This window comes from Gastrolobium bilobum, unplaced genomic scaffold (assembly GCF_033153095.1).
Source record: "Gastrolobium bilobum isolate Gb01-03AN ecotype WA unplaced genomic scaffold, APGP_CSIRO_Gbil_v1 utg2530, whole genome shotgun sequence".
NCBI classification, from domain to species: Eukaryota; Viridiplantae; Streptophyta; class Magnoliopsida; order Fabales; family Fabaceae; genus Gastrolobium; species Gastrolobium bilobum.
The window spans coordinates 669,733-696,613 of record NW_026899712.1 but is presented as its reverse complement, the minus strand read 5'-3'; the positions used below and the strand labels follow the sequence as shown (position 1 = coordinate 696,613).

General features: G+C 32.3%; 3 protein-coding genes across 4 annotated transcripts; 2 read left to right on the top strand and 1 right to left on the bottom strand.

Moving 5' to 3' along the window:
• Positions 1–770: 770 nt before the first annotated feature.
• On the top strand, positions 771–6,702 carry LOC133292812 (ureide permease 1-like). Of its 2 annotated transcripts, XM_061491262.1 has the most exons (8): positions 771–947; positions 1,953–2,422; positions 3,720–3,858; positions 4,101–4,275; positions 4,827–4,852; positions 4,943–5,043; positions 5,201–5,575; positions 6,160–6,702. In XM_061491262.1, exons 2-8 carry the CDS (start codon positions 2,186–2,188, stop codon positions 6,313–6,315), a joined length of 1,209 nt encoding a protein of 402 aa, XP_061347246.1. In that variant the 5' UTR covers positions 771–947; positions 1,953–2,185; the 3' UTR covers positions 6,316–6,702. The 2 variants fall into 2 exon arrangements, with proteins under 2 accessions (XP_061347246.1, XP_061347245.1); XM_061491261.1 differs by lacking the exon at positions 771–947 and having other exon boundaries at positions 2,120–2,422; positions 4,101–4,279; positions 4,841–4,856.
• Positions 6,703–12,265: 5,563 nt separating this feature from the next.
• LOC133292855 (alpha/beta hydrolase domain-containing protein VTE7) lies at positions 12,266–16,912 on the top strand. Its single transcript, XM_061491333.1, has 10 exons — positions 12,266–12,567; positions 13,537–13,631; positions 13,716–13,813; positions 13,910–13,959; positions 14,205–14,300; positions 14,433–14,522; positions 15,492–15,584; positions 15,971–16,066; positions 16,299–16,364; positions 16,521–16,912. The coding sequence occupies exons 1-10, from the start codon at positions 12,406–12,408 to the stop codon at positions 16,674–16,676; spliced, it is 1,002 nt and encodes a 333-aa protein (XP_061347317.1). The 5' UTR covers positions 12,266–12,405; the 3' UTR covers positions 16,677–16,912.
• Positions 16,913–21,948: 5,036 nt separating this feature from the next.
• LOC133292823 (PLASMODESMATA CALLOSE-BINDING PROTEIN 3) lies at positions 21,949–24,263 on the bottom strand. Its single transcript, XM_061491277.1, has 4 exons — positions 23,911–24,263; positions 23,343–23,582; positions 23,201–23,237; positions 21,949–22,613 (listed from the first exon to the last, which is right to left on the bottom strand). Exons 1-4 carry the CDS (start codon positions 23,960–23,962, stop codon positions 22,277–22,279), a joined length of 666 nt encoding a protein of 221 aa, XP_061347261.1. The 5' UTR covers positions 23,963–24,263; the 3' UTR covers positions 21,949–22,276.
• Between the last annotated feature and the right edge of the window lie 2,618 nt (positions 24,264–26,881).

Sequence of the window (26,881 nt, the reverse complement as noted above, 5' to 3'; positions counted from 1 at the left end):
CAAAGAATCAAAAGGCACTATTACTATTAAACTAGTCTAATATAGCTAGTATTAATAGTACAACACAGAATGCCCCTTGCATCGGAATTTTGTGAGTCTAACAGGATTCCTTAGCAATAGCTTGCCTTGAGTTTGAACAAGGTAATCAAAAGAATGGTTATGACTTTCTTCTTCTTTTCTTTTTTTTCAAAATTTCAAAATAATTGTTTTGGAATTGCAGGAAATAAAATTGTGTGATGTGATAGGAAAAGATAACTTGATTAATAATCATTCTTCATGGTAATCTTGGTGGAAAGCAACTTAGTTTTGAGTCTTTAGACTAATGTTTTAAAAACCCAATCAGTAATTAAACTGGCAATATTTTTAAGTTATGATTTATTTAGATTAATTAGTTAAACTTGCAATTGAATCATGATTAAATTGCACTAGTCTTGAAAGATTTGTGAAGAACATTAGCATTTTGAGCAAAAGCAGAAACAAAACTTGCCAATGCTAAAGTAACACGTCAAGTAAGTCTTTGACATGATATCAAAGTCATCAGCATGACTTTGTCCCACATTCTTCAAGAATACAATAATTGCAATTCTAAAGCTGTGAATGAAGATTCAAAACAAAGTGAAAAATAAATACACTGTAACAGGAGATAGTAGCGTATATATATATATATATATATATATATATATATATATATATGTATGTATTAATACATAATATATATTATATTAAGAGACAGTAATTAAGGATAATAAAGAGAACATCTACTACAAAAAAAAAAAAGAGAGATAGAGAGAGAGAGAGAAGATATTCGTCTAATCAAAACAAAAATAATCAAGTAATTGATATTCCAAGTCAAAAAGTTGGAATCTTTGTCCAGATTCCAGTTCAGTTGATTGTATTGCCTCAATGGATCGTACTCACAATTCAAAGGGTTCCTCGTTTTCTTAGAGGTAGGTAACTGAGAACCCAATTCCATTCACAGTTTTTTTCTTACTGATATCAAGTCAAGTACTTCCAAATTCTTCAAACTTGCAGAGATAAAATCATGACCCCATCAACAGTTTTGTGAGATTCTGAAACCTTTTCCCGGGAAATTTTGGTCCATGAATAATTTGTTTGGCCCACTATTGCTAACGTTACAATCAACTGGGTGGATTTTTAATCTTTTTATACACTGTTTGAGCCTTTAACTTGCAAGCTACTATAAAGACTTTTTTTTGCTGACTTTTTGTTTATGTTGCTTCTGATCTATGGATTCCAAGGTAAGAGGATTCTTTTCAGTTCTCTGTCAGTGCGTGTCTGTGTATATGCATTCTTGAGTTTGTGAAGATTATGCTTCTTCCTTTTTTTCTCATCAAGATTAAAAACTTAATTTTTACTTTGTTATATACTTGCCTTTAGCTGGCAACCCCTTTCAACATATCAGTGGAGAGATAACCGGATTTCAGTGAATTTTAATCGATGGAAACCAAGAATATGAGTTTCTATTTTCAGTTCTTCTCTATGTGCTTGTGTATATGTGCAGTTTTGTCTCGGGTGGAGATAATGCTTATCTTTTTCATCCATCTTATTCAATTTGAGTTTTTCACTATTAAAAATAAGAGTAAATATTCTTTTTGGTAGTCAGCAAGATTCACGATGTCCACTTTAGTCTCTAGCAAATAAAGAGGCCCATCATGGTCTCTAAGAAATTCAAAATGAACCTATTTAGTTGAAATCGTAGTCCCTCACAAATTCAAAAAAGACCCATATTAATCCTCAAAATGATTGAAATGGGTCCATCTTGAATTTCTTAGGGACCACGATGGGCCTTTTTATTTTTGCTAGGGACTAAAGCAGGGATCGTAAAATTTGCTGAGGACCAAAAAGAGTTTTTACTCTAAAAATAATTTTTATGCCGTTTATTATATACATAATTTTGCCTTTGACTTTGATTGTGATTTCTAATGTTTCAGGAGATCCATCCCCCCTTTAAGTTTTATTTCAGCTTATAAGGTTGCATGATTTTCTGTCCTCTTTTCTGTGGGTGAATTTTTTTGGGACCTTATTGCTTGTAACATTCCAGTAATGGCTTGTCATTTTGGTATTGTTCTGAAGTTCGACTAATTGATGCTGCTTTCAGGATTTCTCTGGTATTTCCTCCTTGATTACTTCACTTTCTGAAAGCATTTTATGTACTGAGTTGAAAATGTATATGGTGGAGAGCAAGGGAGGAGCCATAGGGTGCATGCTCTTGTCTCTTTTCTTCTTGGGGACATGGCCTGCTTTTTTAACTCTGTTAGAAAGGCGAGGTCGTCTTCCTCAGCATACCTACCTTGATTACTCAATCACCAATCTCTTGGCTGCTCTAATCATTGCTTTTACATTTGGTGAGATAGGCAAGAGCACACCTGGTGAGCCAAATTTCTTAGCTCAACTTGCTCAGGTACTGTTACTCATTGTATTCTGAAGTTGTTATCATCATAGAAAAATAAAAGATACTTTATCAAGGCATGTGAGAGTCACCTTAATCCTAAACAGAGGCCTTATCTAGGGGTGTTAACGGGCCGAGCCGAGCCAAGCTTTGGTCTTAAAAGGTTAAGTCTGTGTTTAAATGTGTCAGCAAGACCCAGCCTGTTACCTGACTTATTTACAAAAAATAAAAGCTTGCTTTAGCCTGTTTAGAAAAAATAAGAGAACAAAAATTTATCCAAACATAATATACAATCAACAGTACTAGTAATTCCATAAATATTCGTAAATTCAATATATATCCAAACAACATAATATAGAACAAAATCATTCAAAAAGTTTGTTTAACCAATAAAATGGGGTGAAATGGATCGAGGAGAGAGAAGACTATTACAAGTAGTATAAAAAATTAAAATAAAAAAATTAATATACTAGGCCAGCCTGGAAGGCTCTAAGGTCGAACTTTTGAATTGGAGCCTGCGGCCTTTTTATTAAACGAGCTTTTATACAAGTTCAAGCCTGGTTCCAACAACCAATTTTAGACATGTAAGCTCAGGCCTTCACGAGCCAAACCAAAGGCTCCTGGTTTGTTTACCACCCTAGTCTTATAAGTAGATGATATTTTGGAAATTTTGATTTTAGAAACAAAAACATGCACGAAAAATTGGACGTGTTGAAGAATTACATGCTATGTCACTATCATTAATATGCTATGAGATTTGTGCATGAATACCAGAAACCTAAGAATTATTTATAAGTGGAATATAATTTGTAGATAAAATGTCTTCGATGTTCGTGATAGGTGCAAAACGATTTTAATGGGTTATGAATAATATTTCTTAATGGTATTATATTGTAATGGTTCAATCAAATCAAAATGGCTGAGTCTCTTAATGATTAAGCTTTATGAAAATCTACAAACAAAAGGGGAATTGGCTCCCTCCTTCCCTGCTTGTTCCTGATTTTCATCAAGCCATCCTGCTAATTTGAACATGTACACGCTCATCCCTTACAAAATGTCAAGAGGGCAGGTATGTGTAGGTTTTAAAATATAGGGCACATGTGGAGCAATCAGCAAAATCTAGGGAATGTTGTAATGTTTAGCTTAATATTTTAATCATTCAAACTTTAGTAATAATTATGTACTGAGTTTAATTTTAGTTGTCTTTGAAACTATACAGTTAAAAGCATGCTTAGCTTTGAACTTTATCTGTAATTGCATATTATAGCCTGCAATTGCTTTAACAATCTACTTAAGTTATTACGTGCAGGATAATTGGCCCTCTGTTATGTTTGCTATGGCGGGTGGTGTGGTCCTTAGCCTTGGGAATCTGTCCTCACAATACGCATTTGCTTTTGTTGGGCTCTCAGTTACTGAAGTGATCACAGCAAGCATAACTGTTGTCATAGGTATCTCACTGACATACTCACTCTAAAATAATTAAATAACTAAAGCAAACAAGTATATATATATATATATATATATATATATATACATACTCAATGACATGGATGAACATGCCATGTAGGGATTTATGTAAGGATGAGAGTGTGCATAGGCTATGCACTGAAAATTTTTGACATCTTTAATGATTTTGGGCTTGCTCCAGTACTGATTTCTACTGCACTGTCTTTGTTTCCAATTGTAACAGGCACAACATTGAATTACTTCTTGGATGACAAAATCAATAAAGCTGAGATCCTTTTCCCAGGAGTTGGTTGCTTTTTGATTGCAGTTTGTCTAGGCTCTGCTGTTCATTCATCTAATAATGCTGATAATAAAGCCAAGCTCAACAATTTGCCAAGTGATTATAAAGATGGAGCCTCGTATGTATTGTTTGGTTATAGTTATATTGAGATATGACTTATTGGGTACAGGTGTTAAGTTTATGGTTAATGTCCCTTACTCATTTCCTAGTATCTTTTCAACTTGTTTTTGACCCTGTATTCTTCCTTGGGGGGGGGGGGGGGGGGGGGGTCCCTTGTTTAGGCTGTGTTTGGAAACAAATCAGGAAGTGCATGTGCTTTGGGAACTGTCAGCTATTATGTAAATCAGCTAAATTTATGAAGGCAATTGTCACACTAGCATAAGCAAAAAGTTAACAACCAGCTCAATTAATGTTATGAACAGTAACTCAATAAAAGAGGTCTTCCATATGTGTTGATTTTGATGAGTGTTGATTTGGTTGTTTATAGGTCTTCCATATGTATCTTGTTCACTGGAGTATTAGCATAGTCTGCATAGAGCTGTTTAAGTCCTGGCGTATCACTTATCATGCCATTGATTGTATTTGATTTTGCTGCGGTCTGTCTTCTTTCGCTATCTATATTTGGTTGCATTTTGCTAATTTTATCAGCAACTTTTTTTATTTTTCCAGGGACACTATGAAAGAAGGAAATAGAGGTAAGTAGCTCGGATAAGGTTCAAATTGTGGGATTGTTATATTTTCTAAGATACTAAATTTTTCTACCTTTTCAATATATATTAATGTAGTTAAATCAAAGGATCTTGAGAGCGGAAGTAATTCAGCAGACAAATCCAAAGCAGGAACTGCAGTTTTTCTTATAGAGCTTGAGAAAAGAAGAGCTATTAAGGCAGGTCACTATAATATTTCATATATTTAGTATGTTAAGGGATGATGACTTTGAAGAAGCATTCTATTAATCTACCTTGAAAAGCAGATACACTTGTCAGAAACCAAAGCCTTCTCACTAATCGTAAATGTTACTCTAAAATGAAATTCTGCTGCAGGTTTTTGGGAAGAGCACTTTCATTGGATTGACTATAACTTTCTTTGCTGGACTTTGCTTCTCTTTGTTCTCACCAGCATTCAATTTAGCAACAAATGACCAGTGGCATACTTTAAAAGAAGGGGTTCCCCATTTGACTGTTTATACTGCCTTCTTCTATTTTTCAATCTCTTGTTTTGTTATTGCCATAATTCTAAACATCACCTTCCTTTACCACCCTATCTTAAACTTACCCAACTCATCATTGAAGGCTTATTTGGGGGACTGGGATGGCAGAGGCTGGGCCTTGTTGGCTGGTCTCCTTTGTGGGTTTGGGAATGGTCTCCAATTCATGGGAGGTCAAGCTGCAGGATATGCAGCAGCAGATGCTGTCCAAGTGAGTTTTATTACATCTATAACATTAGATCATATTATATCAACAATTTATGGGCATAATATGACCATAAAGGGCAACATGGTGCTATAAAGTTCCCGCTTTGCTCAAGGTCCAAGAAAGGTTTTACTTTGTGTTAGAAAAATATAATATAAAACCATTAATGTAGTCTAATCTAAAAACTTAAATTTTTGGGTTGAAATAGTTCTTTATATGGTATAAGAGCTTTCGTGGTCATTTGGTCATGAGTTCGATCCTTACCACCCCTCATTCTATTAAAAAAATAATTAAATATTGTGGAGTTTCGTAGCACAAATAAGCGGGTCTTGATGCATTGTCCACCCTTTAAGCCCAATGGACTCTTATGTGAGGGGACATGCTAGAGAAATGGTACTTTACAATTTGCATTTGCAAGAGACTAATTACATGAATCGAACTTGTAACCTCCTAGTTACACAGCAACAACTGGTGTGCCTAGACTTAGACGATAATAATGTAAAACTTACTTTGTCATGGACACACGAGTTACCAATTTTCTCAATATCTGACTTTTGTGTGTTCAATGAATTCTTGAATTGTTCAAACAGGCACTTCCACTAGTGAGCACTTTTTGGGGCATCGTTCTGTTTGGGGAGTATAGGAAATCATCAGGAAGAACATATATACTGCTAGGAAGTATGTTGTTTATGTTTATTGTGGCTGTTGCTGTGCTCATGGCCTCATCAGGGCATAGGAAACAGTGATCATTCAGCTGAAGAGGAACTGCTCATAGTTATTGCAAGACATTGAAATGACTCATTGAACTGTAATAGGACAATTAAGCATGTGCCTAGGATTAACTGAAGTGCACACACGTAAATAAGAGATTGCCCAATGCGAAGGGAGAAGTATTCGCAATGTTCATTGGTGTCAACCAGAGACAAAAACAAAACTATCAAGAAAAGGGTTTAAGGTTGTAGGTGTAGAACAAGAAATAAAGCAGGAACGGAGTTGAAGTATCGTTATTGATTTTTTTTTTTTATCTCTATTTTTTTTTTTTTTTTTGAACAAGAATTAAGGCAGGAACAAAGCCACAATGGTTAGTGTTGTCGCCATGGAACTCGGAGTTCAGGTTTGGTGCAAGTAATCAGCCTCTTACAAATATAATACAAGGTTGTTTACTGTTGTCCTTTCCTAGATCATTGCACAACTTTATGCATGTTTGGACTTTCAAACTTGGGAAGGTTATACATAGAATATATTTTCGTTTACAACTTCTTATATTCATATCTTAACCGTTAATTTTCGTCAATCAACGGTTAAGATTTTTGCAAATCAAATTTATCAATTAATTATTAATTCGCAATAAATGACAACCGTTGAATAGATTGTAAGTATAACATTCCCCTTCAAACTTAATATGTGTAATAAGAAATATTTATCCGGTGTTTGTTCTAGCTTTTTATTTACGGAGTGTGAGTTGGCCTATACTCTTCTAAGACTTCAGTGGATCTGGATCCTCTCGTGAAAATTCACATGACCATGTCATGTGAGGAATCATAACCATACAAAGGTGGATCAATGGTAATAAAGAAGGAGAGAAAAAAAATGTTAAAATAGATAGTTATAAAATCATAACCGTTGATTTACCTTTGTATGATTATGATCTTCTCACATGATCATATCATGTTTTTTTTTTTACTATGAGAGTATCCATTTTCGGATTATATTTGGTTCATCGGGTTGATTGCACAACCAATCTACTAACTGATCTGGATATCCATGATCCACTGCTTGAGTGAACCGGACGGACCAAACAGTCCGGTTTGGATTTAATAAAATACTAAAAATTCACTTTTAATATTTTAAATACAGTCCAACTGGCGTGGAATTAGTATCGGGTTTTTTAATTGATTGGCTTTTGAAATTTTTATAAAATATTTGAAGTTGTAGACTCTCTAAGAATCAAATCCATGACCTGCTAGGGCTTGCCAGCAATGGTTATCACTATGTTAGGGATTTTTTTTATGTTAGGGATTTTTTTTAATATACATCCTATACATAATCTTTTGGGTGCACTTTTTTTAAAAAAGAAAAAAAAAATCTATTTACATTCTTCTCTTCTTTTCAAATTTTCTTCGGTCTTTTTTTCTTTCCATTTTAGGATAAGGATTATGAAGTCTGGATCACATAAAATGAGCTTCTATATTACAAGAAATTTGACGTTAAAATATACTTATTATTATATATTTTTATATAAATTTGATTTAATTGATTGAACTAATAATTCATTAACTCAGTACCTTAGTCGAGTCAATGACTGGTCAAGATTTAATAACATTGATTTATGATGACCTGTGAATTATGACAAAAATAGATGGAGGTAAAATGTTAAAAATAAATAAATAAAACAAATGGAGGGCCAAGAAAGCAAAAAGATTAAGAAGTACCTCAGTTTATTTTATGTAATTTATGTCAAGGTTTTATAAGAGTTATGTTGTAGGAAAAATGATTGTATAATATTATAAAGATTCATTTTGCGTGTCTTAATTTTTTATTTATTTTTTTGTTTTAAAAAGTGTGGACCCCACAAAATATTATGAGTGTAAAAAAATTTGTTGTGTTATGTTAAAGGATAAAACGAAAATCTTTTGTGTAATGAAAGGTGCATTAATCTTGAGTTTGGATTTGATTCTCTCTCTTTCCTCCTATAGGTGATATGGAATTTCACTTTAAATTCTCATTAAGATTGACATTGTTCCCTAACCTTGAATGGGAGGTAACTCCATTAATTTAAGCATTTATATATACCAAAAGAAAAAAAAAGTTGCATTGATCTTCTCTAATAAAAAAAAAATTAGGAAGAAAGAAATGAAAGAAGAAAGCGGTCCACCCCTATGGTAGTGAATTATTAATTATGCTTCAAAACCATTGATTTTTCGTAATTAAATTCCTCCTTTCACTTATAAATCACCGTGTATTGACTTTCACGCATTTATTTGCACAGTTGTGACCTGTAATAATGACTTCTTCTGTTGTGCTTTTTTATACATGTGTCTGTTTTGTGCAAGTACAAACCCTATGAAAGTAACCCTTCCTTGGTACTAGTGTCTTTAATTTAGGGGAGCCCAAGAAACTTTCTTAGGCGTGACATCAAATGACTTTGTCCCTACGAGGTTCCCATTAACCGACTACTTTTAGTGCTTGTTTGGTGTGATGTATAAGGTCTGATAGTATAAGTTTATATCATACATTATGATATTTTTAGTTGTTTGGTGTAACTTTCGTATAGTATAAGCTTATACAGCAGGATCCCTTTATACATCAAAATGATGTATAACTTAATCCGGCCTAAGAGTGGTGGATTAGGCCTGATAAGAGGTTGATGTATTAATATTGCTTACAAGTACAATTCCCAAGAACTAATATATCATTTTAATATTTATATATTAAAATAATTTTTTTTAATATATTAATTTTTAAAATCTTGGAAGATATTATCTTTATACAATATCATACCAAATGCTGGATAGTATCAAAATTTAATCAGGTCTTATACAATCAGGTCTTATACTATCAGGCCTTATACTTTCCAGCCTTATCCTATACTATACACCAAACATGCCTTAGTTGCTGTTTGTGCAATTGGAATTGCCTTAGCTGGTACTGATTAAAAAGATTTTATTTCTAAGTTCTTGGTTTAATTATCATTGTAAGTAATTCCACTTTATAGGTGATTCATATGTACGATTGAAAGTCATCATTGCTCAAGCTTCTTTTGTTATGAATACTCCTTACTTTATAATGGTTACTATTGCTATTCATATTTATTATTGAAATTAAAAAAAAAAACTTTATAAATTTTGTAATAAAATATAAAATTTCACTTATAAATAATAATTTAAACTATATATTTAAAATTTTAACGGCAACTAGTCTCTGATTTGTGTGCTCCGCAATCTGCAATTTCGCTTTCCGGATTTCTGAGTGTAGCTAGAAAATACTCTTCATAAATCAACCTACCTTTTTCATTTGAGGGAAATATGTTTTCAAGATAATTTAATTTTATATAATATAAAAAACGAGTGAAACCTATGAAAAAGAAGAGAGAAAAACACAAAAAATGAGATAACGTCCATTTTTTATATGTGCATGAATCAAAATTATTTTATGCAACATAAAAAAATATATATTCATGATAAATATTTATGAAAAATCTTTTCTACTTACATTTACATGCATTCATTTTTTGGTGACATGATATCTGAAAACAGTTTATTCAGATGAGTTCGGTGGATTAAACTCACCTCCCTTACCTTTGGTGGGAAGAGTTCTATCAATGGTGATATGTGTGCAATCAATTACGGGTATAAAAAAAAGGGGACATGCATTCAACCACGGCAATAAAAGGCAGGCATTCAACATTTTTTTTTGTTGATACAATGCATTCAACATTTCAATCATAGCACAATGGAAAATAACTTTTTATACTTTTGTTACAATTTTATTTTATAGGTAACTATTTTTCTACGAAGAGTAACACATGCAATAATAAATCTCTTCAAAACATAAACTCGTTATTGTATTGAAATCAAAAGAGTATAACGTTGTTCCAAAAAAAGAAAAGTTAAACATTTAAAGCGGTGTAGATATGTTGATATGCAACAATATTATAAAATGACCTTCTTATACTAGTCATGAGTAATTTGGAATAAAATAAAGGAATTTTATCATTATCGTACAATGAAAAAAAATATATGTAAACATTTTGGATTAAATCTTTAACATTCTTCTTTGAGCATTTGAGGTACAAGAGCTTTTAAGTGACGGAGTCTTTAAACAATGAGACAAAATATTGATGCTTAATCTCCAACAACCATTTGCGATTGTCTTGAACTCGATTATAAAAGGAGGTTATATTTATAAAAAAAAATTATTTATAATATTTTATAACTAAATTTTTATTATTAATTTTTATTAATTTAAAAGTTATAATTTATTAAAAATTAATAAGTATGATCCAATAAATTATAATTATTAAATTAACAGAAATTAACAATTAAAATTTGGTTTTATAATATTATAAAGGAAGATATTAATCTTATGTTGGTGAAATAAAATTGTGGGGCCCATAATATTTAGAAAAAAAAAAAATGAACACAAGATTTTATGAACGTGCAACATAAAACAAGTATCTTATGCGACATAAGAGAAGAATTTCCCTATTATAAATGAAAGAATGTTGTAAGTATAATATTGTTTTGATTATAATTATAGATCACTCGTCACCAATTGTTGCCTTTCACGGTTAGGAAATCAATCACATAAAGAACTATTTGAACAGTAAGTTAAAAAAAAAGAGTAGACGGGACAGCTATCAATTCAAAGACTGAGACTTATGAAACTACATTATTTATTAATATTTTGTATGACAATAATTTTTTATTTCCCACTAATATATCCTGCAATTTTGTAATAGTTACAAGGAATTCATTTCTCATTTCAAAAATACATCGTCAAATAAATATACTGTACTCTGATTATTATTATTTTGGTGGATACTGTACTCTAATATTTAATGCAGCAAAACTAACGTTATTTTCACATTAAATAGAAAGCAACGTTTCCCTCTTGAACCATTAATAGTCTTGTAGGAAAACAAAAACAGAAGAGTAATGCTTCTGGTGACGCTGCCCATATATGGTAACCATACTTCCAGGTGATATAAATAAAAATAATTAACTCTTACACATCGTTTGGTATAGGAAAATTTATTTTATGATTAGGAATCATGATTATTAAGAATATGTTGAAAAAATGAATTGTTTGAAAATCTGACTAAAAAGCTATTTTGATAGGTTAAAATATTATGAAGAGTGTTGATTCAAATTTTCTGATTTTATATCTAATGATGCAATCATCACATTAGTGTTAAAATATTTTTTCACTTGTCAGAAATTCAAGAATATCATCCCTCTATAGTATTTTTGATGACATTTTCTTTTAAAAAGTATTTACAAATCAAAATCTTGAAAAAAAATAGATTCTGCAAAAAAAAATTACAATCCTTTAAAATTCTGAATGTCACTTTGCCGAAAATTAAAAAAACAAAATACGTGTAACAGACATCCCCTTACACATAATAACACTTGAGTATTGTAACTATTGTACCAAAGCATAATATTATTCTAAAGTATTTTACATATTAATATTATGAATGAATATTACTTTAATTTATAGGAACTACAAATAAAATTAAAAACAGTATTATTATTAAAAAAAATGCCTTAAAAGTTAAAACTGTACTTGTCAGAACAGCAGAAAGTTACGGGTTTACTCATTTATCGGTTACCATTTATCACTCTGCAATTAGTAAGAAGAAGGAAACTATTGTTGTTACTTGTTAACCCACACGCAAGTAAACGCGTGAGACAAGATCCTTAATCACATGAGCGCGAGTTTGAAACACGTTCCTGTTTCAGAACGCGTTATGCACACCACCAAGAACTGTGTGATGTGCATGAGACTGACACACCTAACCGCCCTCTCTCGTTTGTAAGCTGAGACTTGTCGAGAAAACCTCGACCCTAAAATATAAAAAAAAAAACTAACTAAAAAAAATTCTGTTTAATAAAATAAAGGGTTCATCTATGTTAGAGACATATGTGGTGAGATTTATTATTTAAAAAGAAAAAGAAAAAGAAAAGTCTATTGAAAATAAAATTAGTCTTATGTTGCCATAAAACAAAACATGGAGTTCAGTATTGAACGTGCTTGAAGTTTTTATCCTCGTGGAGGCTGTTTGTTGTCTTTGTTATAAAACCTCCAAAACTTTATTCCTAGGAACACACAAGATGTATTTTTCTCTGTCCCTCGGTTCAGGGCTTTTGCCCATGAGATTAAGGGTTGTTGCTGATGGGTTTGGGTTACCTTCATTTCTTCCTAAGGAGGCTAAGAAAATTCAAGACCCTTTTGCTCGAAAATTAGCCATGCGGATTGAGAGACTACCCGTACATGTAAACTATTACATTCTTTCTTTCTTTCTTTCTTTTTTTTTTTTTTTAAAGTCACCGTTTTTGCAGGATTTCATTTGCTTCCATTTCTAAATTTTTGGTTACTCGTTAATTACTGCATTGTATACTGTTTAGTAGTACTGCTCTTTGTTTTATGCTTTTATTTACATTTATGTGTGTGTTATCCCTGACATTGCTCAGAAAATCACTACAAGCCTGATGTAACTAATTTACTTGTACAAAATCCTTGGGCTCGCTTTTGCTGGGACTAAGTTTTTTTCTTTTCTTTTTTTTTTGGAATCTGAAATTTGCTGTAGTTTCAAATATTCTTTGTTCCTAAAAGTTCTTTTGGATTTGGAGTGCTGGAGATTGGTTGAATTTATTATTGGGACACATTCTTTGGTGATGTGGTCCTTTAGAGTTTTTTATTTTATTTTTTCCATTAATATTTATTGTGGGCCCTTAGACACAGTTCTCTCAAGTTCTTTACCAAACTTAAAAAAGTTTTTCTGCCTCTAGAACATGTTTTTTTCTTGCATAATTTCTTAGCGGTATTATTATACACAATTGACAAATATTTTTCATTAGAGAAAAGGGTCTTCATTTCCCTTGTTAAGGATCTCTAAACTGCATCTTTGTGCATTGCCATTTTATAATTTTAGTAAAATTGTGCAACTAGCCCTGACTTCCTAAGCCTGTGGATTGTTGATTTTCCTCTTACTCCCTAGCATTTATGAACACACACTTTCATTGTCTGTTCCACCGAAATACTGTTTATCTGCCAAATTTGCTTAGATTAGCAAAATGTCTGCCAAGTTATTTAAGCTTGTTCACTTGCAATAATTGTTTGAGTTGTGCTTGTTGTCATCCATCCATTATGGTCACTCAACAGTCCAGCATGCTAAGCATAGGTCAACTTCACAATCATTTTTTGTAGCTAAATATCTTATCTATGCCATATGACTCAATCAGGTTAGGTTCTCAGAAAATCCCATTATGAGTAGCTGTGTGAAGCCACTGATGCAGACCAAGGAAACTCCAGTTGTTCTTCTACATGGTTTTGACAGGTGCTCAAAATATGCAAGAGATAAATTTAGTTTATGCATTTTATGCTAAGTTGCCCCTGAATTTTATGCTGCCTTATTATTCAGCTCATGTTTAGAATGGAGATATGCATATCCATTGCTTGAGGAATCTGGTTTTGAGACATGGGCTGTTGACATTCTTGGTTGGGGTTTCTCTGATTTAGGTTTGTTTTACTACTTTGCCTATTGAATGTTATTCCTTTCCCATTTTGCGAGATTTTTTTCATGCTTTCTTCTCTTATTCTTCTTTTATCCATCAGAAAAACTTCCACCTTGTGATGTGGTGTCAAAGCGTGATCACTTCTATCAGGTACTTGTGTAGTAGTTAATGTATCTCTTATACCTTCACTTAGTAAATTGTATGCCTTAGTTATCAACATGTGTGATTTGGAGTAACATATCAGTTAAAATGTAGGCTTTGATTTATTCATCAACTAACTTCTGAAGAAATGGATGTTTTTACCTATTGTCAATTAATTTCTATCCACATCTCTTTTGTTTTCCTCCTAATTGTTGCACACTATGTTGAGGCTGAGTTGGATTTATCCATAACAGTTTTGGAAGTCCTACATAAGAAGGCCAATGATGTTGGTTGGACCAAGCCTTGGCTCTGCTGTTGCTATTGACTTTGCTGTCAATTATCCTGAAGCTGTATGTGCCATCCAATAATTTAACTTCTGAAAATCAACCACGATCCAATTGGCAAGAAAATTCTTTAATAATTTTTTTTTCATTAAATGACTCTGGTGTACTCGGTCATTTATTTACAGTTCATCTTTTCAGGTGGAAAAGCTTGTTTTGATTGATGCTAGTGTATATGCAGAGGGAACCGGAAATCTGGCCACCTTACCTAGAGCTGTAGCTTATGCTGGGGTGAGGATTCTCCAACTTACTTAAACCTTAAGTACATATCCCTGGCAATTATCTATAAAATTACACCATTTCCCATCTCTATCTATGCAATGTTCTCTTGCTGGATTAATTCACTTGTATATTCAATCATCTAGAAAATTATTTCGAAATATTCATTACCCCCTAAAGAGTAGTCAATGGAATTTTTCTGCATGTTATTTCTGGGTCTTCATTTGATGTTTTTGGTTAAAAAAACCATTCTCCATTAAACCCCGACTTGCAAGGGTTGGGTGAGGATAATCCTAGTACGTGGCCTTACCCTTACCCTTACCTTTACATGTTTATAAAGAGGCTATTTCATTAAACTTTTAAGCAAGTGCACAATTTCTTAATATGATATTTAGCTTTGGAAATGGCATCTTTTTATTTATTTATTTTTACATCTGTTGGTGTTATTATGTTGGAAACCCAAATTAATCATAACAATTAGCTGGTTGGAGATTTTTCCAAAAGAATCCAATCATGCCTCCATTCTCGTTAAAACCATGAAAGAACTCCCTGGATGTGAGCTCCGATACCAGTTGATAGAAACTGGTTGAACAAGAAGAAAGTACTGAAAAAAGAATGGGTCTTTATTGGATGAACCTCCTCTGTAGTTTGTACAGTAAGAAAGAACCTTGCTTGCCGAAAAGATAGCAAATTACAATGTTTCAGAATTTTAAAATTAAATCATGAGATACAGTTCATCTTGGATAACTTTATTCCCTAACATTTTCTGGTTCTAATGATAGTATTTATTCATTAAAGATTGTATAATTCATTGTTATCTCCAGTAATGTTTGTTTGCTGCTGGATTTTGTGCATGACTAGTTTAATCTTTTCACTAGAATTTTATGCTTCTGTTGTGGGAGATATAAGAATGAGATGATGAAGATGTTGAGGAATCAATTATACTAGTTGCAACTCACAACTGACAATTTCTTGAATCAGGTATATTTACTGAAGAGCTTTCCATTGCGCTTACTTGCCAACTATTTGAACTTCACTAACCTATCGTTCAGCACCAGCCTTGATTGGACTAATGTGAGTTGCCTGCTCCTAAAATTACCATTTTATCTATATAACATGGTATACATATTATATACTTGGCTCGATAATGGGCCATTTGCGACATGCACTCACGGATAACTCAGCATCACATGGCAAGCACCTTGTGCTAGGCCAGTTATAGGATAGCTGATAATCCGAACAACCTTATATTTGTTATAGCAACTGTCTCTGTCAGCTGAAGATTTCATGTATATTATGTGATTACTGTCTGCAAAAATATCCTTGATACCCAAGAAAGATAATTGTAAAAGTACCTTTATGTACAGAAGACCCCTTATAAAATGGGCCTCATATCCTTTGTCATTTTGAATGTTGCAAGAATGAAGAATGCTAATAAAGTCTTCATATTGTCTTTATAGGTGGGCCGCTTGCATTGTTTATTGCCTTGGTGGGATGATGCTACTGTAGATTTTATGACTAGCGGTGGTTACAATGTTGCTTCCCTGATAAACAAGGTATATGCAGCATTACTAGTTGCTGAAGAATGTTGTATGTGATATATGTTGTTTTTATGGCATTTGAACAGGAGAAGAAGTTTGATTTCCTTATTTGCCCCAGATTGTTTCTAGTCCATATTTTGAGTCAGATTTGTATGAACTATGGATATATAAGGGCACCTTGGACTCCATTTTTATTTCCAGAAGCTTGATTTCCTTCTGAAATAGATGTTTTGAATTTGTTTAACAGGTAAAGCAGAAAACACTGATAATATGGGGAGAAAATGACCGCATCATCAGCAATAAGTTTGCAGTGGTTAGTTACAAAGTAGTACTATTTCTGTAGCGTGTGATGATCTTGAAGCATAATGCTCTCTTACTTTGTTTCACTTTATTTGACTGCTAGGGAATAATATTCCATGCTAATAATACTATAACCGAAGTTAACTACTTTTGAACTTCTATCTTGCAGCAATTACACTGTGAATTACCTGATGCCATTGTACGCCAAATACCCAATTGTGGGCACCTTCCTCATGTGGAAAGACCAGATACTACTATCAAATTAATTGCTGAATTTTTGCAGAGAGAGGCCAAGAAATTAAATCAATGTGTTTCACAAGTATGAAGGTTGAACATCTTTTTTGCCCTTCTCTAACAAAGAAGGCAACTTAGCAATTTGACTTTTGGCAAACCAGCCGGTGATGGAGCTAAATAAGTTTTCGGAATGCTCCTTCCCTAACTATAGTTGTAGAGTAAGATAGAATCAATGTTGCTGCAGCAGTAGCCTAATGCTGTTTTCAATGCAGAAGCCTTTCTCATATTATGTACTGAACTGTTTACTTGAATATTAAAGAGAGTTTTAACTCTTGGCCAAAATACACATATATGTTTGTGACGGTGCTAACATGACTCTTGCCTGAATAATATAAAATTTTCTGCAAGTCGGGCTTGTGTCCCTCTTTTTCAATTATTCTCTAGTTGGGAGTAGCAGAGATGAGGATAAAATGGGAGTAGCAGATATGAGGATGTTGAGAAATGAAAATATTCGACGAAAGGTAGGAGCACTACCGGTGGCTGAAAAGATGAGAGAACATAGATTGAGGTGGTTTGGGTACGTAATGAGAAGGCCCCTGGATGCTCCCGTAAGAACCAAGAGCTCAACACAAAGAAAGGTAGAAAGGTAGAGGTAGACCGAAACTTGGAAAAAGGTAGTAAAACAAGACTTAATGGATTGGGATATAGATTGGCGGACGATGTGCCTTAGAACGAAATGGAGAAAATCTATATGTATGGTGGAGGGTTAGTTCTTTTTAGTTCCATGGAGGCCCATTGTTATTCCTATGTTCCAGATGGTCCCTTTTTAGTTCTTTTTTCTCTTCATCTCTTCCCTTTCTTCTTTTCCCCTTCTTTTATCACTTTTATATTTATGTTTATATATATATATATATATATATATATATATATATATATATATATATATTATTATTACTACTTTACTTATTTATTTATTTTTTATTTTTATTTTTATCTTTTTTCAACCTTTTCGTATCTTTTATTTGGATTCATCTACCACCGATCTCAATTAATTTGGAATAAAGGTGTTGTTGATGTTGATGTCTCTAGTTGGGATGACATGAAAATATGTGGTGTTTGGTGCACAAGTACTCACTTGAGATAATTAAGATGTTCATGTTTGGTATCCATAGATAATAAAATTGTTTTTTTTTTTATGCATTTCTTTTTTCTTATTTCTTTTTTAATACTAATAGGATTAATGAGTTGTTAAGTATTTATTGATTGCTGATTTACGAAGTTCATCAAATATAATTAAGGACTTAGAAATATTTTATAATAATTAATTGGGATAGGATATTCTTACTAACAATTTTTTCTTTTACCACTCTAATCACCATTAGATTAGAGGAATAGTTGAATGAAGAGAGAGAAAAGAAAATTAGCTTTTGAATCTAATAGTGTTTAAAATGGTAGTGGGGTGGTAGTAGAAAAAATTGATAGGAAGAATATCCTACCTCTAATTAATATAGGTAGTAAAAGGTGTTTGATAGGAGGGCGATCTCATACTTAGTGCCTGTTTGGATTTTTTTATTTTTAACCTAAAAACTATTTATTAGTATAAGCTAGGTCAAACAGGTTTTGAGAAAAGCTCTTATAACGAAAAACTCTTTTTTTTATAATGAAGAAAAAAACTGAAAGTTAAAAGCTCCTAGGAGGAGCCTTTTTTTAAGCTCTTATCTGTTATTCTTGAATTGCGTGCTTTTTGTTAAAAAAATGAAGAGTTATAATTTATAAAGATAGAGAGAGAGATAATTTTCTTGAAATATGTGCTTTTAAGTAATTTTTAAGTTAAAAATTTTATGTAATTACCGAACAGCTTTTAGCTTCTTCTTTTTAAGCTCTTATTTTTAGATTTAGCTTATAACTAGCTTAAAAAAGAGATTCAAACATGCTCTTAGTATAATACGATTATAGGAATCTCTTACACCTAATACTAAACCATTTAAACCCATCAGAATCTTGGATGTCATCATATAATATGAGGGAATAATGTTTGTTTTATTATAGGATATAATTTTATCTTTTACACGCATATATATATATATATATATGTGTGTGGAGTTTATATTTTGTTCTTTCTTTTTATATGGCCTTATATGACTCCCACATATTTTTATATATAAATAGGAGAAAAAATTATTTCACATGAGAAATATTAATTCTAATATATAAATCACCAATATTATGGATAAATGTATAACGCATATTTGGACATGAGAACTCTATAAATAGCAACTTCAAAATTTCAGTATCAGGTCTCGGTTGGAAAATCATTTAATGGATAAATATAAGTATCAGACTAAACTTATTGGAGGAGTCATGTACAGCTTCTTCATTTAATGGATAAATATAAGTATCAGACTAAACTTATTGGAGGAGTCATGCACAGCTTCTCCCCCCCCCCCCCCCCCCCCCCCCCCCCCTCTTTCATTAATAAAGAAAGTACAGTAAAACTAGACATTTTTCAAGCTCTTAGAAGTATTTGTCTTGTAATGAGTGTCAAAAACATTATGTTTTTAAGAGCAAAATTATATTAAATAAAGATAAATATGATAAAGAATATAATATAAATTAATAAATACAAAAGATTATAAATTTTTATACTTGATATGATTTTGATCTTTTTTCATCTTATTTTAGGTATAAAATAATAATTACAAATACTAGAGAATAAAAGCAGTTGAAAAGGATGAAGATTAAGAAAAATAAAAAATTAATCGAAATTAATTCTTGCTCGTTGGAGTGAGCAAGCCCAATGAGAACGTTTGTCTAATTCGCGTTCCCTTGCTCTACAGCTCGCTAGAGCGAGCAAGCCAAGCGAGGAGTTAAAATTTGCTCGCTGAGCAGCGAGCCTGATCCAAATTAAAAGTCTTGATTTATTTCTTTAAAAGAGACGCAATTAGGGCTTTTGAGGGGATTCACGCAGCCAGAGGCCTGGAGAGGAAGCAAAGGAGAGCTTTTGGAAAGGAAAAGGAAGAAAAGCAACTCAAAGCTTCACCGTGGATCATCTTTAACTAGGTTTTATCATAAATTATCTTTTTCTTTTATCTATTGTTCTTGTTTTCTTGAACATGATAGGCTAGTTCTTTTTATGTAGTTAGGGCAAGACAGAACCAATGAGTTCCTGAACGCTATTTAATCTTTCTTGTAATTATTTTTCATGTTTAAATTATGTAATTAATTTGTTTTAAATTTCTAGTCTCGTTTATGATCTGGTCAATCTTGAATGGGCATTAGAATCTTGCATGTCAATAGGAATATTGTTTTCTTGATTCCGTTTGATTAATTGCTAGAGTTTGTATGTTCTATGAATAGTCTTATAAATTCTATAGTATAATTCTTGACCTTAAAGTTGGAATAAAGTAAAAAATTGAAACCACCAAGGGATTGGAGATTCGGTTAAATTAGAAAGGATTGTCAATTATTGATCTTGAGTGTTAATTGCATGAAAGATTAGACTCGTTAGGAAAATATTGGGGAAGTCGAATCCCTAGCTACGTCGTCTTTAATTGAATTTAACTCGCTCTTGTTTGTGTTCTTGCGTCTTAGTTATTAATATTGAAAACCAAAAATATTTTCTTTAAAATTATGTTTTTATTAATTTAAAATTATATTCTCCAAAACTTACAAGATTAGTCCAACTTTAATTATATAAATAAGTGTGGGAATGACAATCTCACTCTTTACCACTTTATTACTTATACGACTGATGTATTTGTTGAAGTCGCAACATTTTGTCCGTGAAGAAAAGAGAAAAAAAAGCTTGGAATACTAGATAATGTGAAATTGGTATTGATTAATGTGTTATGATGTGATACAAACTACAAAGTATTCATTTCTATTTATATTAATATTTGAATCTAAATCATAATCAAATAAAGAAATAAATCAAAGAAATAAGGAAACTATTCTAAGGGATGAAATAAGATAGTAAGATACTATAAACTATTCTTAGGTACAATCAAGGTATTATAAGATAGGGATCATATGGCGGGATGGTTGTGTGTGGCTAAGACATGCCAATAGGAAAATGCGTGAGACGGTTTTTTGCAGTGGAATAACACTGATATAGTAGGGACAGTGGCCAAAGTACCATTGTTGGCAAACAAAAACACTAAAATGTCATGCCAACAGTAAATTTTGTCAAAATGTCACGTGACATATTTCGCTATACTGTGTAGCGAAATATGTGTGCAAATATTTCGCTACACGGTATAGCGAAATATGCTACGTCAGAACCAAAAATACCACGTGTCAAATAGGAAGAATTTCGCTACACATTGTAGCGAAATTCTTCCTGTTTGACATGTGGCATTTTTGGTTCTGTGCATTCTGACGCGGCATATTTCGCTACACCGTGTAGCGAAATATGCCACGTGATATTTTGGCAAAATTTACTGTTGACGTGACATTTTAGTGTTTTTTTTTTTTTCAACAGTGACACTGTGGCCAGTGTTCCGATATAGTAAGCTGTCATCATCTTGTGACTTAAACCGAGTAAACTAGTCTCTCTATTTTGACTCTTTCAAATTCTCATCAACTTTATTTTAAGGTTTTTGGATTAACATATAGATCAGGGGAAAAAAAGAAAAGGAATACAAACATGTCGACCAAAGCATGCACCGTCATTCATTTCATATGTTTAGGGAAAGCATGTTAAATTCAATTATTTACAATTGGTATTGACATTATGTCCAAAGAGAAATTGGTCCCCACCATGAATAATCACAACTCACAAGGGAAAGAGAATATTATTGAAATTCCAAATTATCTCATATTATTGTGTTCCAAGCATGTGATGCCGAGACATTTGTTGAGCCACCTTCACTTTTCATTCAAATGCACTTGGCTCTGTTGGAGACACTTGTACATGTAAATTGAGCCAAGTGGCAAAATTTGCACACCTGGAGCAAAATTGGGAGAATGAAACCCAACATATCTTTTATTAATTTTTTTTTAAAAATTAATAAAAAATAAATGAGGCAGATACTCTAATGTCAACGTCATTCAATAGTAAAAGATAAGGACATGTAAAGTGTGAATAAATGTCTATACAAAAAAAAAAGTGTGTATAAATGTAAATTTATGCAAGTATGCACTAATCGTTGCCAGTACATACTTATATTTATTTATATTTCCAAAATAAGTGATAATCGTATCGAGTCATCACTCATTAGTGTGATGAAAACATAGGAAAATCTAGTTACGTAATGTGAGCAGCTGAAAACGATGGATGAATGCAAATCATGCAAGAAAAATAATTCAACAAAAAAAAAAAAGTTATAGTGTCACGGATTAGAAACAGATTATATATAAGAGGTTGCAAGGCTCAATTAAATTAAAAAATAGTGCCTCTCATAATCATAGATAATAGATAATAATATACAAATGGAAACCGATAAGATTCTACCCCCATTACTAGTCATATCAAATATATTCGCCACTGAAAAAGGAACCATATTCCCAAGTGTGCATAGGACTTAGGAGGAACAAAACCAAAAGAAACAAAAAAAAAAAACATTTAAGGCCACAAAGTGGGGTTTGCTTCTGGATGATTCTCTGTGATGAAATTACGTGAATACCCATCATGTGTTGGCAAAATCTCATCCACACATCAAACCGCCACAAGTTTTTACTAGCACTGTACCATTAGACGCTCAACACTAACCAGAAGGTAAGAACAAGGGATAATAATAGTAACACATGAGTGCCTTTCAAATGAACCATTCCATTGCTAGAGTCATTGAAGCCTGTTCCAGTTGAAGATGTTGGACTCATTCCAAACACATTAGGACTTCCTGTGGTTGTTCCTGTTCCTGTGCCTGTGCCTGTCCCTGTCCCAGTGCCAGGGATTGTGCTTGGTGTTGTACTTGAAGGAGTAGTTGGGTTTATAGTGGAAGGTGATGTGCCTGGTATACCAGTTGTTGGGGTAGTGGTGCCTGGTGTACCTGTTGTTGGGGTTGTGGTGCCTGGTGTACCTGCATTGCTGCAAGTAGAAGCCAACTAATATTATGTTACTAATATGATCTTTCACATAGACTACTAATATTATGTACTAAGCAAAAGAAACCATTTCACCAAATATTATATATGTTCACAGATCTAGAATCAAACATCTAGGGATGAAGAGGACAAAAATAATTGTGAAACATCCTAATCATGACAGCTAATGTTTCAAAATAGTTGTGTTTAAATCTGATTCAGGGGCGGTGGATACATGAACCTAAAAATGGCCTTTTGGCTAATGTAAACTACAAGTATGTTGTACCAAATAAAGAAAAAAAAAATACCAGAAACCAAAACAAGAATGTATGTTAACTAGTATAAAGTAAACCAAATTTAGAGCTACTTTTTTGCAAATGCTAAAATACAACCAAAAAGCAGGTAATTGATTTCATAACTGGGTAAGATGACCTTTATATTCTGTAAATGGAAAATAGATTTAATACATTGTGGAAATTACCCAACAACTAACCACAAGCAAAAAAATTCCTTGGATTTAAAAGAATATTAAGCCAAATCACTGGAAAAATAAAAAACAAAAACAGCAAGATGCATAATCAAGAAACATACCCAGGACTTGTGGGGAAAACACATGTAGATGTCGAAGCTGTAGATCAGAGAGATAAGCACAAGAGAGAATTAGTAAAAGTGAAATTCAACAAGGATGTCAAAAAATTTGAAGGTGGCTTGAAAACAAGTACATGACACTTACCAGGTGCAGTTTGACTGGGGCTGGCAGCACCATTAAAATCACAGCTTCCCTGAACTTGACCCTTTCTCTGGAAATAGCTATTAACAGCATAGTTGCAGTGATCCTTCACAGTGTTGGGTTGGTAACAAGGTCCATTTTGGAGAATAGGGGTACAGTCAGCTCCAGCACCACAAGCATAATCTATTGCTTTCTGAAGACCTTGATCACCCACACCATCTTTACATATACAGTAAAGAGCACCTATAGGATAAAATTTAGGGGAAAATAAAAATAAAATATTTAGTTCACACAAAATCCCACCTTTTATTCAAACAAAATGAGGTGCATGGATTTGTCCCAGATTTTTCTTTATCACTACAAAATAGAACATTAAAATCTTTCATCATAACAGAAAACAAGGTAAAAAAGACTCCTTGAACAAAATCCATTTCACCATCCCAAAGCTACGTCACAGAATTAAAACAGAAAAGCAGGAAGAGCAAATAATCATGAGAACCCATCTCAGAGATGAGTTATCATGATTAAATCTTGAAACTTGAAACAAACACAAGCAAATCTAGGTGCTTACTTGAATGGCCAGTCAGGGAAAGAAAAAGCACAAAATAAACCAAAATAGCCATGATTAATGAGGATGATGATGATGGGTATTCAGATGGTAAAAGAAAAATTTATTTGATCTGAATATGATGAACTTGAGGAGGGTACTCCAGTATGAGGTAGAGAGAAAGAAAGAGAGACAGTGAGAAGAAGCAGCTATGAGAATGGAGAGAATGGAGATTTCTGGACAAGAGGTGAATGAGGTGGTAGGAACCTGTTTGGTACACTTTTCAAGCCTTCATATGTGTGTAACATATGTACCATAAACATTAATAAATTAATATAGAATACTAAGTAATAACTTTATGTATATGCTAGACAGGAGAGTGTTATGGGGAATTGTATTAAAGTGAAGCTTTTGTTATACTATACAATATAAAATACCGTTTCCCAACATATGTAATATGTATCTGACTATTTTGTCTGTATTTTCAAACGGTCCTAAACTCATGTGGTAACTCAACTTGGTTTAGGTCCTAAATGGTCCACTGTACTGCTTGCTTTGGTACGAGGGAGGTTCCTATTGATATTTTCCTTTGGTTGTGTGTTGGCACTAGTACTGTCCAGTAGCTACAATACAAGTCTGTCTCTATGGGGATGGAACTGTAGCAGTCCCTGTTTTGAGTTGGTAATGTTAATCAGTAAAACTCCCTGTTTTGAGTTGGTAATGTTAATCAGTAAAACTTCACACTTGAATTCAGTCTTATCACACACACACACATATATATATATTTTTAATTCTAACATCATTTCTTATTATTTGTCTCGACTTTCAAGTTTTAAAAGCAAAAAATATTTGTCAGTTTAAATGACACAATTTATATTCTTTTACTTTCATAAAAAGGTTGGATCCACATCTTTATAATTTTTTGTCAACTCTCTCTCTCTTCCTTTATCTATCTCTTTCTCTCACTTAAAATGATACAACTTTACATCCTTTAAAATGATACACATTTTCTCCGTTTTAAAAACAAGTTTTTGTTTATGGGAATATTTAGAAGTCTTTTTGTCTCAAAGTTATAATTAGAATTGGTATAATTTTTTTGGAAAAAATATTTCTGCAGTTACTGCAGATAAGTTATCTGCATTTATTCTCAAAACGACATCGTTTTTGTATTGAAATCTTAAAAAACTATAGGAAGGATATTGTGACAACCAAGTGACTACCAATCAATCTCACCGTTAGATCGATTATGTTGATCCAACGGTTATATTTATTTCCATCTTTGTATGGTCATGATTCCCCATATTTAAAGTGAAAGCATTAAATATGGAAAATCATAACCATACAAAGTGAAAATAAATATAAAGTATTAAATTTGGGGAATCATGACCATACAAAAATAGAAATAAATATAATCGTTAGATCAATATAATCGATCTAACGGTAAGATTGATTGGGTTGTCACAATATCATTCCCCAAGAACTATAAATATAAAGACTATTATAATCCTGAAATAAATTAAAATTATAAAAACACCATGATTTTCGTCCCAAAATGACGTCGTATTGAGTTTACTGCAAATAACTTATTTGTAGTAGCTGGAGAAAAAGCGAACCCAATTTTTTGTTATAAGAATACGTTTTGGTAGTACAGTTTTTGACTTTTGTACATAAATTGAGAATTTATAATTTATACATTTTTAATAAGAGGAATATATTTCTTATATGGTAAAAAATAATATTATAATTTTTTTTACCTTTTTCTTTTTTTAGTGAGTTTCATCCAATTTTTTTATATTATAGAAATAATTTATCTAATGTAACATGAAAAACATATTTCTTTTTCAATAAATATGTTTGTTTAAATTAATATACTTTAATGACATAATTAATAAGCGGATTGTGCTAAAAAATTGAACTATTGAACGAAAGATCTCTGGTTCGATTCTTAAGGCACAATAACTTGGAGCGGTTAAAAACATTCTCTGCTACAAAAAGGGCTAATGAACTTTTTACCCTTGTTTTTTTTTAATCATATTGACTTCTAGTTACTCGAGTAATTCAAGAAAAATAGCAACTTAAATTTGGATCCATGAATATTTTTAATTCAAACCAAGTTCTAATGTCTTGTATATAAATGGACTTGAGATGAGTGTTTGCGGATTTAAACAATTTTAAGGGCAATCTCTTTATATCCTAAAACTGTGTAAACTTTGGAAAGTATAACTTTTGGCTCGATTGACCGAATCAGATGTTTTTTTATTTCATATGACTCTTCAAAATCTACTCGAAGGCAAATACTAAAAGAAATTTGGCTAAAATTTTTTCTAAAAAAATGGTTCCTTCATAGGTTTTGGGAATGACATAGTAAATAGACATATATCTTTAAAAACAATGCCAAATGAACATAAAGATGTACTTAAAGCTTAGTTCAGTAAATTTAGTTTAGGGTATATGGAGATAGTTCTCAATTGTTTTGAGCCCTCGAATCCACATATGATGTTCAAATATGGGTTTTTTCACCCTTTTGCCCCTTATTAATTAATTAATAACTATTTTGCCCCTGATTTGAAACTATCTATCAATCTGCCCCTCTTTAATCGACTACCTTGCATTTTTAATCGACTAAATGGCTAAAACAGACAAAAAATGGCTGTTGGGAGATTTAGTCGACTAAATAGGGATATTTAGTCGACTAAATCTCCCTATTTAGTCGACTAAATCTCCCTATTTAGTCGACTAAATCTCCATATTTGACCAAAAAAAATAAGTAAGGAGATTTAGTCGATTAAATCTCTCAACAACCATTTAGTCGATTAAACATGCAAAGTAGTCGATTAAAGAGGGGCAGAATGATAGATAGTTTCGAATCAGGGACAAAATAGTTATCAATTAATTGATGAAGAGAAAAATGGTCAAATAGCCTCAAATATGTGTGTGCATGATATAATAGTAAGCATGGATTAATAAAAAATGAACATAATTTAACAAGTCATAT

What these genes read in the sequence shown, in the direction of transcription:
- LOC133292812 (XM_061491262.1), top strand. Translation starts at nt 2,186, where the DNA reads ATGTATATGGTGGAGAGCAAGGGAGGAGCCATAGGGTGCATGCTCTTG. An exon ending in TCTTAGCTCAACTTGCTCAG is followed by an intron (nt 2,423 to 3,719) that starts GTACTGTTACTC and finishes TATTACGTGCAG; the next exon opens with GATAATTGGCCCTCTGTTAT. An exon ending in AAGCATAACTGTTGTCATAG is followed by an intron (nt 3,859 to 4,100) that starts GTATCTCACTGA and finishes CAATTGTAACAG; the next exon opens with GCACAACATTGAATTACTTC.
- LOC133292823 (XM_061491277.1), bottom strand. Translation starts at nt 23,962, where the DNA reads ATGGCTATTTTGGTTTATTTTGTGCTTTTTCTTTCCCTGACTGGCCAT. An exon ending in CCCCAGTCAAACTGCACCTG is followed by an intron (nt 23,238 to 23,342) that starts GTAAGTGTCATG and finishes TCTGATCTACAG; the next exon opens with CTTCGACATCTACATGTGTT. An exon ending in GTTTTCCCCACAAGTCCTGG is followed by an intron (nt 22,614 to 23,200) that starts GTATGTTTCTTG and finishes TTCTACTTGCAG; the next exon opens with CAATGCAGGTACACCAGGCA.
- LOC133292855 (XM_061491333.1), top strand. Translation starts at nt 12,406, where the DNA reads ATGTATTTTTCTCTGTCCCTCGGTTCAGGGCTTTTGCCCATGAGATTA. An exon ending in TTGAGAGACTACCCGTACAT is followed by an intron (nt 12,568 to 13,536) that starts GTAAACTATTAC and finishes TGACTCAATCAG; the next exon opens with GTTAGGTTCTCAGAAAATCC. An exon ending in TCAGCAATAAGTTTGCAGTG is followed by an intron (nt 16,365 to 16,520) that starts GTTAGTTACAAA and finishes TCTATCTTGCAG; the next exon opens with CAATTACACTGTGAATTACC.